The following is a 12,716-nucleotide window of genomic DNA, read 5'->3' on the forward strand; positions in this document are numbered from 1 at the left end:
CATGTTTGGTGTGACGGGGATTCGAACCCGCGACCCTCAGATTGCGAGTCGAGTGCCCTAACCACCTGGCCATGCCGGGCCTATGACATGAGGTACCATGATAATATTGATGGTGATAAAGAACCAAGAACTGAAAAAAATTGCTTGTTTCATTTATATAAAACTAAGTTGAATAAATAACTTGCAATGTGGTATTTTCATTATTGTTTCTTGGAATAGAATTATGTCGACATTTTGTGTGTAAAGAAATGTTCTTGTTTTTTAAGGAGAAACATGCCCCCATACTCCCCAAGCGCACACCTTGACGCAATATAACGTATTTGTCATTGCTGACGAGGTGATGTAACGAACTTCTTTTTTTTATACATTCGAGGAAATCTTAAACCATTTTTGAATCATTTATTACCATGTTAATTATTAAATTTTGTGTTTGTAATATACGCTCAACGATAGCTTGTTGTTTAAAAGCGGCTGTTCGAATTGGAAACATATGGTTTATATCACATTCTCAGTTTTTTTTCCTGATTCTGAAAATATCATGCAATATGAGTTGTGTTTCGTAAAGAGAAATCAGTTTTTATAAAGTATGAAGAAATTAGAGAGTGCTTGTATACTTGAAGCCCCCAAAGTAACATTCTATATAATCTTCGTACGAGAAATTACTTGTGATCATGTTAACAGTGTTGCAGTAGAATAGAACGTAAATAAAATACTTGATAGGAGGTCTTGGTTTCACTTCAAAAGGTATTTTTTTTGTATTTGTATTTAAGGAAAGCTAGTCAGTCAGCAGCAACTTACCGGTCGATATCCATGCTAAGGGATTGACTGTCACTATTGGAACACACTCATGGCTTAAAATTCGTGGTATCGCATGAATTCGAACCTGGCTCGCCAGCTCCGACATCCAGAGCTGTACCACAGGGCCTATCCCTTCCCCAATGATTTACATCAATTCACAAACACACAAATAAACACAACCAGTGATAAAGAAAATAGCAGCCTTTTCTAATTTAGCGAAGCTTCGAGATTCAAGTATCAATAAAGATATCATTTTATTTAATTTGTTTTAAAATTGTTACTATACAATAGTATAATTTATTACACTGTTTTTGTTCTTCTTCTTCTGTTATGTCACACCACTCAACCTTCCAATATTTTCTCAAGACAGCCTCAAGAAGCTGTACTTTATCAATTCTGACGATATTGCCCTTATATTTTCTATACATACATTGAATGGCGTGAATATGCACGTTTAGTAGTTGGAATTCAAAATTATATGCACTAAAGTGGTTTATTTACACTGTATTTTATGATGACTGATGTCACATGAGGCTATTCGTTTTATTTTACTTTCGGATCGTTTTGCATTATTTCTTGACAAGAAAGCATAAACTAATAGTTTTCTTCTTTCCCTGTGATGATATAAACATTTAACTAGTTTCATATTTTATTTCTTCAATATTTTATGCTCTACTGCGTGAGACTATTATAATCTGTGATGTAATCAGTCATAGGTTGGTTGAATCTGTTGTTTCCTTTGTTTGGGTTTGACTAACTTGACTGCAAGGGCTTACTAATGCACTTGCGCGAATGCCGACTGCTATGCACACAGCTGTGTACGCTGTTATTAGTTTATTTACGGTACGGAGAATCAAAGCTAGCACGTGTGATAACCTTACCCCTATTTCATCTCGATGATACCTTCTTTCAACTTTCAAAGGTATGGAACAATTTTTAAAATAATTTATGTAATTTGTGATGCCTTAATTATTAGGGGTGGGGGGCTACATCAATTCTAGTAGTGTTTTTTCCCCTTATTGTACAGTTTGTCATCACCGTAGATTACCGAGGTTCCTAGTAGTTTCATTATATTATTTTAAGTTATTTACTTTAGTTTCCCTTGACTATCATATCTAGTTCTACTTATTCTCTATTTTTATATATTTCAAATTAGTAACACAATAGTGGTTTTACATTTTGGTTCTTCTACAAAACGTCAGGTTGTTTCATCAACTTCAAACTGAAGCAGAGCCAGTGCTAATGGTGGTGGTGGGGATGGGGGGGTTCGGGCTCTCTGAAATGTCATTGCCACCCAAAGCTAATGCTGCCTGTTAATCTAACTTTAGTTTTATTGTATATTTGGCCCAGTTATACGTCTCACTGGTCGGGACTGAACTGAAGCTCGTACGTAACATAAATCAAGCTGTTTTCTTTAGCTTCGTTGGCGTTATCTTATTGTTTATTTACTTGTTTAACACATCTTTAAAAAAAAAGACTGATTTTTAAAATGTCAGGTTTTTATGTTTATGTATGGACCGGATTCTTTACAGTAGGTGTCTGTGATTTGTTGGCGATAAATTTTAACAATAAACAAACAGCACACAGTCCACTTATTTTAAATATTATATTAAAACAAGTCAAACGTATATACAACTGTTACTTACTCTGTTTGTTATCACAGTTGTACCCAGTGCTATAATTAATTGTCTCTTTTTCGTCAAAGTCCACACATGATAGTTCAGTTACTCTAAAACACAATTTGACAAGATGAATTACTCTCCCTGCTCTGTTATTACAAAACAGTCTGTGATAATTTCAATTATGCCACACTGTTGGTTATCACAGTTGTATCCAGAGCTTTAAATAATTGTCTCGTTTGGTCAAAGTCCACACAGTTTAATTCAATTACTTTAGAACTCTATTTAACAAGACAAATTATTCTTCTCTACTCTGTTATTACAATACAATCTGCGATAATTTCACTTTAAAAATCGCCACTATACGCTCTTTATGGTTAAACTCACAATCATGCAGTCTAGTTCTAGCTATCTAACTAGCTTTATAACTAATTTGAACTATATTTTGTACGTGTGTTTAAAGCCTCACCGAGGTCTAGAACGCTCTACACACTACGAGATATTATGATGCGTTAATACTGAATCAAAACAGCAAGAAAAACTTAGAAGGTTTTAGTAACATGACGCAATAATACAACAAGTACCAATTCACAAAATTTGAACTACACAGCATATGATTCGTATACAATAAGCAGACTTGCGTTAAGTTATCGCTTCTAAAAATAACTAATTTTAACACTCACATCAAACTTAAATTGAAACACGTGTATATCTAACATACAATAAACCTGGATATTTTATCTTATCATAACATGTTATTTTCCAACTCTTGTAAGCAAGATAATTTAACTTACTGATTTTGTTTGTATGTTTGTTTATAATTAAGCACAAAGCTACACAACCCGGTTTCTAGCGTTGTATAACTTACCGAGTTTCCGAAAGATGATCCAGTAACTCTGATTCCCTCAGACAGGAAACAGCTGATCTCCAGTGATGATTCTCCAACACTGAGAAATTCTAATTGAAGGAAGAATTAGTCTTAATAATATCAAAAATTACATAAAGAAATTTTATTTTATATGAAATATGAAGGAAATCAGAACATTTCAAGCATACATTTTTATTTTATTATCTGCTTGATGTATATGTAATGGAATCAGGATGAAAATAAGCATTTTTGTATTTACTTTATATTATCGGATAAAAAAACAGTAACCTTTGTGCTTTGTCACAGTCTACTGTTTTAACAGATGGTTGAAATTTAAAAACAAAAATATTTGGACTACATTTTACATAATACGCTTTCTATTCTTTACGTGTATAGATATTTAACAATACTTCGTGTTTGATCATAGGTGGTCGGTCCATTAGATCGTCTTATTTGTATACTTTTAAAAATCATGATGTCCCAGTAAAGAAGCCATGTTTTCCGCATGCACGTTACTAACTGTGCTATCTAGCAAGAGATAACGCGAAAATGCGCCAAATCCAATACATTATTTAATAAAAAAATTACTTATACATCTCCCAAAATTACTAACATATTTATAAATTCAATATTTTAATAAACAGTTTGAAATTACATAAACTCAAAAGTCTACTTGTGTCGACATTGCTTTGTGAAATACTTACACACTTGCTGTTATCAAACATGAAGACACTGTTCACATCTATTGCGACTGCTTGTTTAATTTGTGCACAAATCTATTCAAAGGTGATTTGTGCTAGCCGTCCTTAATTTTGTAATGATAGAGTTTAAGGAAGGCAGCTAGATAACACCACCCTCTGCCAACTCTTGGGATAATCTTTACCAACGAATAGTGGGATTGACCGTAACATTATAGCGCCCCAACGGCTGGAAGGACAAGGATGTTCGGCGACAGGTTTCAATTCCACGAGTGAATGCCCTAACCATCAAGCCATACCATGCCTCTATAGCGATACACTAATGTATAATAAATATGCAAATCTTTCATATAAAGTGAGATTAGGTCTTCAAATTTGTTATAAGCAAAGTATTTAACTTGAATATTAAAAACATGGCGGATTAAGAAACAGAGATGCTAGAGAGAAAGAGCAAAAAGTGTTTATTTGTTTCCGATTTTTTCGAAAAGCTACAGCTGGGCTGCTCATCCATATTTTGAACCGATAGACTAGAGGGAAGGCAATTAGTCAACAGTACTCACATCAGCTCTTAAGAAACACTTATTTAACGGAATAGTGGGACTTGACCGTTTCTCTTATAACACACTCACGTTTCCAAGGTGCGGAGCGCGATTTTGCGGCAAGGAAATGTAAACCATAAATTATAGGATTCAGATCTTGCATGCCACATTAACCTCGCCCGGCCCTAAGGGAAACGACGCTCACATTGTTCAGGTTATTATTTATGTTACGTATTAAGCTATTTATTACGCACCAATTAAGTTAATATACACTGATTTATGGCTCAAAATGGAAATTTTAGCCAAAATTATTACAAAAACTTCAACAAGTGCAAACCTTACAAAGAAGGAGGTTAAGAGCTCATGGTGGCGCAGGAAACAAACCAGACTCAGCAGTTTGTTGACTAAATAGAACCCGTGAATAAAATATTTGTGTTTATATCCAAATATTGACTAATAAATAATGCATAAATATAGTTTTGACCTGATTTCATTAATTATGACACATATTTCGGTGAATGGAACCAAGGATTGGTAAAGAACCTAATTTTTGTAATAAAATAATATAAATATGTCAACATCATATACATAATATTGATTCATATTCTTCGTGTATTGATTTATAAAACGGGTTACCAGAAATTATTTTCTGATTTTAAAAGCCATTAGACACTGTTAATGTAATTTACTTGTATTTAATGATGATATTACTAAATAGTACATTATGTCCTTAAAAAAGTCACTGCACATACGTCACAGTTTCGTATTTCCTGTAGAGTAAAATTCAGTTAATGTTTTTTTATCATAAGTTCACATTTCTTTTTATACAAACAGCAGCGGCGCCACTTCATGTAAATGATCAGCACCGTTTAGGTTTATCGACTTACAACAAACAGCTGTATGATGATTTAAAATATAAGACGAAATGAAAAAAATAAACAAACAAAAAACACGTTTACAAAAACAAAGAAATATTATTCATTCTCGCTTACGTGTTCTCTCCCTATAGACTTTTATAATCATTTGACTGAAACGATGAAGACTTACCTTATACAAAGCAGCCAAGTGGTTAGACGTTGCGATCAGAAACGGCTGATTGACACCAGGGTGGTCCAAATCATGGCATACTGCACCCAGTAAAGACGCCATGATTTCTGAGGGTGTAATCTGTTGCGCTATCTAGCACAAGAGAAGGAGTAAAAAATACATTACATCATTCAGTCGCAAAATTAGTTAAACGTCTCCCAGCAGAAATAAGGTATTTTTTAATTTACAGAAAAATTAACTAATGTAATAAAATTGTTTGTGAAAAACCGAAATTACTTGTAATGTGAGATTACTGTAATTTTTCTTCATCGTTGAAATTCGTATTTATTATTAACTTAAAGTCAGAAATACTTGTAGTTACTATAATATAACAATTACTCACTGATGAGGGTCACCCGATGGGACAGGGGTAAGGTTACAGACTTATAGTGCAAAAATCCAGGGTTCGATTTAGCGCGATAGACACAGAAGATAGCTGAATGCGGCTTTGTTCTAAATTAAACAAACACTGCTGAGGCGATAGCATTGTATCGTGGATATCTCGTAAACGCATTAATTTTTGTTCAACTTGCTTCCTCCGGTGGGTCAGTGTTACACTGCGGACTCACAGTGCTAAGATCCGGGATTCGATTCCCTGCTCTGGACAGAGCAGAAATAGCACAATGTGTAGCTCCGCGCTAAAACAAACAAGCAATCATAAGTTTAACTTGAACGTTATAACTTAAAATCACGTATCAAATGCAGTAAGAAAGTAACAGCTACTGGTCGAACGATACAGGGAACAAAACAGATAAGTTTTCAAACTCCCATTGAAACTAAGGGCTTGTTTGTTTATAATTAAGTACAAAGCTACACAATGAGCTATCTGTGCTCTGCCCACCACGTGTACCGAAACCTGGTTTCTAGCGTTATAAGTCCGCAGACATGCTGCTGTGCCACTGGGGGGCTGAACTAAGGGAACAAAATAGATAAAACTTTTCAAACTCCCATTGAAACTAAGGGAACAAAATAGATACAAATTTTCAAATTCCCATTGAAACTAAGGGAACAAAATAGATAAAACATTTCAAACTCCCATTGAAACTAAGGGAACAAAATAGATAAAACATTTCAAACTCCCATTGAAACTAAGGGAACAAAATAAATAAAAATTTTCAAACTCCCATTGAAACTAAGGGAACAAAATAGATACAAATTTTCAAATTCCCATTGAAACTAAGGGAACAAAATAGATACAAATTTTCAAAGTCCCATTGAAACTAAGGGGAAAAATAAATAAAAATTTTCAAACTCCCATTGAAACTAAGAGAACAAAATAGATAAAATATTTTCAAACTCCCATTGAAACTAAGGGAACAAAACAAATAAAAGATTTCAAACTTCCATTGAAACTAGAGGATACTAACCAAGAATAGATCCCAGTCGCGAGCTCATTAAATTGCATTGATTTTTATTTTACTCTGTTCATTATGTTTTAACACCTATAGCTGCTACTTAGGTGTAAAATCCCCAGGTATCAATATAATATGACAAATTCTATATTTTAAATACCTTTTAACATTAAACTTATTATAACACAATATATAATAGCGGTGATAAATCCTTGTTTTAGGGATTTACTTGGGTGACTAGCTTAATTCTTAGGTAACACTGAAAATCAAATTCGTGTTATAGCATGAACCATACGTTGTTCATTCATTTTACAAAAATCCGCTTTAATTTTAAAAAATTAATTGACCTTTCTCACATAAACTAGCATGTTGAAATAAAAAAAAAGCCTTTACAACCTGATATAAATTTTTAATGTGCAATATGATGTTAAACATTATAAATCTAATTGCGAAATTAGAAGTATATGTGTGTGCGTGTGTGGGAGTGACGTTTTTAGTTAAGAGTTATAACTGACGATAAGGAATAAACCTTTGGTATAGAGATGTTCAACCTAGTCATTATGTGGTGATTTTCTGTCACAACTCCACCCTCTTGAACTCGATATGCCCATTCAGGTTTTATTTTTCACTTCCTCTTTGTAGTATGGGAACCAGGAAATACTTCATAAAAATGAGAAAAGCTGTACTAGAACTGTACATTTTATGGTGGTATCAATCTGGCGTTATCCGAAACACCAGCTGGCTCATTTGTGAAAGGCGATATTCACTCCTTTCATATTGTCCCTTGTACAGCTGTGACAGGGGTATGGAAAATATTGTAAGTGTTGTGTGTCCTAAGCAGCTTAGGCTTTGCTGGTTGATCTATGTTTTGCTTTAGGAGTTCTTGTCCTTTACTCGATCTCACGTCGTTTTGGGTCGAGTTCTTTCTGTTATCCATTTGGCCAATATCTGTGTTCCCAAGTCTGCTTTCCTAAGTTAAATACTCAAATTGAGTTTGATCTTATAGTTCACTTCCAAGTTTAGATCAGTTATTCTAATTTTTCTTTGTAATGTGTGTATATATTTGAACTTCGTGTTTGATGTAATATAAAAACTGTCGAACGTCTGGTTTCACCTCATCATTTACATCTTTCAGTTTGTTTGAATCAATCATGTAATAGCTTCTAGCAGAATACTTAATTAAAATATTCAATAGAAAGTATAATTAGTCTTAATTATAAGTTTATTATTATTTATTATTTGTAATTAAGCACAAAGCTACACAAAGGACTATCTGTGCTCTGCCCACCACGGGTATCGAAACCCGGATTCTAGGGTTGTAAGTCCGCAGACATACCGCTGTGCCACTGGGGGGCTTAATTATAAGTAATAATCTTCCTGTTATACTGTGATTTCTAATTATCTGTTTGCTAATTTTCCTGATTAGGAGCAGTTCAGTTAAAAGTGAGTTTTGACACAAGATATCTAAAATAATATATTTTCATTGCAGCTATGGCTGAAATGATGCACAAATATGGTTCAATATATTCTCTAATAAGCTTTTAATGGTAAATGGTTATGTACGTATATTAATATTTGTTGTGTGGAAACTTGGTAGTCTGGCATTATACAGTTTAAGAACTAAAGTATCGATTAAAAAAATCGCGTTGGTAAGAACTGCAAGAGATTATTATTTACGGCCAATGAAATAATACTTTCTCATCATCATAAGAAAGAGTGTAAGAACAGTATATTTAATTAACTGTACTCATTACCGAGTTAATTATTATTTTTAATTTTTAAGCAGGTTGCTCGCTATGTTGATATTATACAGCTCGTTGATTAAACAGTATAAATCGCGTGTTTTTTAAGAACTTTAAACTCGAACTATAACACGAAGACTTATTTAAATACTTGACATGATACTAATAAGGAGTATCGATTTAAATGCGCAAATAATCTAACAATTAATGCCACATCATTTTTTAATGAACTTATAACTGAAATACGTAAACAGTTTTTTTCTTCTTGTTGTTGTTGGCGGTTGACAGTAAGTTATACTAAATTGAGGAATTATAACATTTTTATTGTTTCTACTGCTTAAAGTCAACAGAATTGTTTTTAATTATGTCTTACATTTAAAGCGAGTTTGGTAAAAATGAGCAAAAAATTAAGTTATTTAATTTCTCCGAAAGGGTGTAGAAGGCCGTCTGGAGGGGTTACATGTTTTAATCACTTGCACCACTTACAGTAGTGTGTTGTCTGTAAGTCAGTTAGTAGACACTAAAATGACGTCACACACGGGACGCTTAACGTTGCAATTTATACTGTCATGAATGAGGAAAATAATTATGCACTCTGTAGGCTACAACACAGCATGACATATGAACTTCAAAAGCAAGAAATAAAAATATTTGTTACCCTTAATTTTGGTTTTATTTACTTTTTAAACAGAACACTGTTGAGGACTCTGCGGAAATACTTCTAGTTAGGTTAGGCCTAACACTGATATCTCTATACTTGTAAAATGATTATATGTTCCATATTAACCTCTGGTGAAACAAACAGAAGAATCAGCATTGTAGCAAATGCCGAATGGTACAACGCAGAGTAATTGTCCATAGCTTCCAACAGAAATGGCATCGTAACAAACATTAACATTAATTAAATATTATAAGGCAAATATACTGTAAAACTGATTTAAACAGGATTACATTATACCTTTGGTTTAGGTTTTAACAGATTCTGCGCTATCTATTTAAAAAATTAACAAAATATGCATACGTCATGTTATACTGTCTAAGGAAAGCCAGAGTTTAGTTGAATTCTGTGTTTGTTTCTTTCAGAGTTTATTAGCAAAGTTGCAAAAACGTGTTATCTGCGCATTGAGGTTCTCCTGTCTGACTAAATAATGGGATTTGACCATCAAACTTCTAGCGCGCCCATGGTCCCAAAGTGCTGAACTAGTTTTTGCGGAAAAGGGTCACGAACCCTCGAATTCACAGTCCTAGCACGCTAAGAAAGACAGCAAGAAACATTAATGGTCTAGGCTGAAAAACAAATATACATATGTGTGGTAAACTGTGTTAGATTGTAAACTAATAGATCCCCAGATTCACGCAATAAAAAGAGGAATGAAAAAATTCGGCCAAACACACGTGTGGAAATTCAATGTTGTTAAACGTTCGCGATGTGAGGACATGGGACGCAAGTTTACTAAAACAATTACCAAAATACTCCGGTATGTCTCTGGACTTATATCGCTAGAAACCGGGTTTCGATACCCGTGGAGGGCACAGCACAAATAGCCCTTTGTGTAATTTTATGCTTAATAACAAAGAACAACAACAAAAAATAAACCTTAATAGGCCAAAACTGCATCTGTGAGCACGATAAACACTGAGTACTGAAGTGGAAGAATTGTGTTGATCACTGCATCTGTGAGCACGATAGACACTGAGTACTGAAGTGGAAGAATTGTGTTGATCACTGCATCTGTGAGCACGATAGACACTGAGTACTGAAGTGGAAGAATTGTGTTGATCACTGCATCTGTGAGCACGATAGACACTGAGTACTGAAGTGGAAGAATTGTGTTGATCACTGCATCTGTGAGCACGATAGACACTGAGTACTGAAGTGGAAGAATTGTGTTGATCACTGCATCTGTGAGCACGATAGACACTGAGTAATGAAGTGGAAGAATTGTGTTGATCATATAGAATGAGAATGAAGTTATCAGTGTTTAAAAGCTCATCTTAAAGATGTTAAAATATTCTGACAACTGTCGGATTTAGCGAACATCAAGTAACATATCGCAACAAGACAGTTGATAAACTCGTTGTAAAATCACTCACAGTGAACGTCGGAGGCATCTCGTTCTTTTTAGATTTTATCTTGGCTCACGGACACCTGACTCAAACACAGAATACTTCTTGAGTCATATGACACACTAGAGACAATTACATAGTCAAACAATAACAAACCGCTGAACTATTTCATAGCCAATCCAAAGCAAAGGACGACATCCCCCTCCCTTCCTTTGACAGTGCATGAGAGATACTGTGATAGCCTAAAAGAAAATGGGGTCAACGTCATTTGTACAGGTGACACAAATGATGACGAGATAATACTATATGGTTACCTCTAGAGTCCTAAGTAAAACCTTTGCACTCGTGGAACAATATTGCGCGTACTCATGACCCACAAAGGAACTTACCAGACAAAAAAAAAACTAGAACAAATAGCTTAACAGAGATACATGCACTAACTATAGAATGATGGAGTTATACTAGAAAGAATATGACACATGCAAGATTTAACACAGAATACACTTTTTACTTGTGGTGATTCATAGATCCTACGTGTATTAATTTCACGAACGTATATATATATATTTCGGCTCAAACACAATGTCGGTTGCAAAAACTTGTGTTCAGTTTATTTTAAAAGCCTGCGATTTCACAGAACTATCGGAATGTACACATTATTAAAACTTGTGTTTTTGTTATTCACGTTACCTGGTGGGACAGCTGTAAGTTTAGATCGCTAATAACCAGGGTTCGATTCCCCGCGATGGACACAGCAGATAGTCCAATATGGCTTTGTTCTACAAACAAACTTATTATTCACAAATTAATTTTAAGAAAAACAGTTTTATCATCTAGCCTGTCAATTACAGTGTGAACCAGTTAAAAAAAAAAATTGAAATTATGTTGACGTTATTACCTGATTTTTAACATTTGTTGCGAAAGGCACGTGTTAACTCTGATTTTGAATACTTATTGTGAAAGGCATGTGTTCACTGATTTTGAACATTTGTCGCGAAAGACATTTGTTCACTGATTTTGAACATTTATTGAGAAAGACACGTGTTAACTGATTTCGAATATTTATTGCGAAGATGCGATGTATTGAAAAGCGGTCACAGATTCTACCGCCGTATTAAACGAAGTTAATGTGTAAAAATATAAGTAAAAATATATATATACGATTTTAAAACAAATCTAATCTAATGATTAATCGCGTGAGAAGATTGAATTCCTACGAAACCACCATAATTTCTATATTTCACGAGGAAACCCGAACATTTCCCTAATATTATGATAAAACTTTAGATTTTCTCAGGTAACTGAAAATAAATCATAAACCAAGACGTTTCACTTCTTCAGCAAAGTTTTATGAGTTGGTAAAAGAGAAAGAGAATCGAACGTTCACTGGCTTTTAAATTGTCTAAACAGAAGCCATGTATGATAAAGGGCGCTCAATAAAATTTTGATACTGGTTTGTGCATTCTTATTGATAATGTTTCCTTGATTTTGTTTGTATACGTCTGGTTTATGTTTTCGTAAGTTATGTCATGATTAATTTTTTAATGTGTTCGTTTCTGCTTGCTAATAAATAGATAAAAACAATCGAAACATACACAAGCCAAAGAAAAGCCCCCCAGTGGCACAGTGGTATATCTGCGGACTTACAACGCTAGAATCCGGGTTTCGATACCCATGGTGAGCAGAGCACAGATAGCCCATTGTGTAACTTTGTGCTTAATTACCTAACAAAGAAAAAAAATCATTCTTTAAAAACAAAAACACTACTAAGCCAATACTCTAAAAGAGTTGATAAAGAAATCAGAAACAACGGCGAGGGATTCCAACGACGTCACCAACATTCAACTGTAACCTAGATAAATAATGCTCTTCGCTGGCAAGGAGGTTAGGGCGCTCGACTCGCAATCTGAGGGTCGCCGGTTCGAATCCCCGTCTCACCAAACATGC

General features: G+C 34.3%; 1 protein-coding gene across 4 annotated transcripts in view; it reads right to left on the minus strand.

Moving 5' to 3' along the window:
• LOC106456924 overlaps positions 1 to 12,716 on the minus strand; it is a 162,599-nt gene that overhangs the window by 25,703 nt on the left and 124,180 nt on the right. For all 4 annotated transcript variants that reach the window (XM_022382709.1, XM_022382708.1, XM_022382711.1 and 1 more), the window contains 2 exons: positions 5,570 to 5,701; positions 3,286 to 3,374 (listed from right to left, as the gene is read on the minus strand). In XM_022382709.1, the coding sequence (XP_022238417.1) occupies positions 3,286 to 3,374; positions 5,570 to 5,701 (221 nt within the window). The remainder of the gene's footprint in view (positions 1 to 3,285; positions 3,375 to 5,569; positions 5,702 to 12,716) is intronic.

The sequence above is a fragment of the Limulus polyphemus genome, unplaced genomic scaffold (assembly GCF_000517525.1).
Source record: "Limulus polyphemus unplaced genomic scaffold, Limulus_polyphemus-2.1.2 Scaffold272, whole genome shotgun sequence".
Lineage (NCBI taxonomy): Eukaryota > Metazoa > Arthropoda > Merostomata > Xiphosura > Limulidae > Limulus > Limulus polyphemus.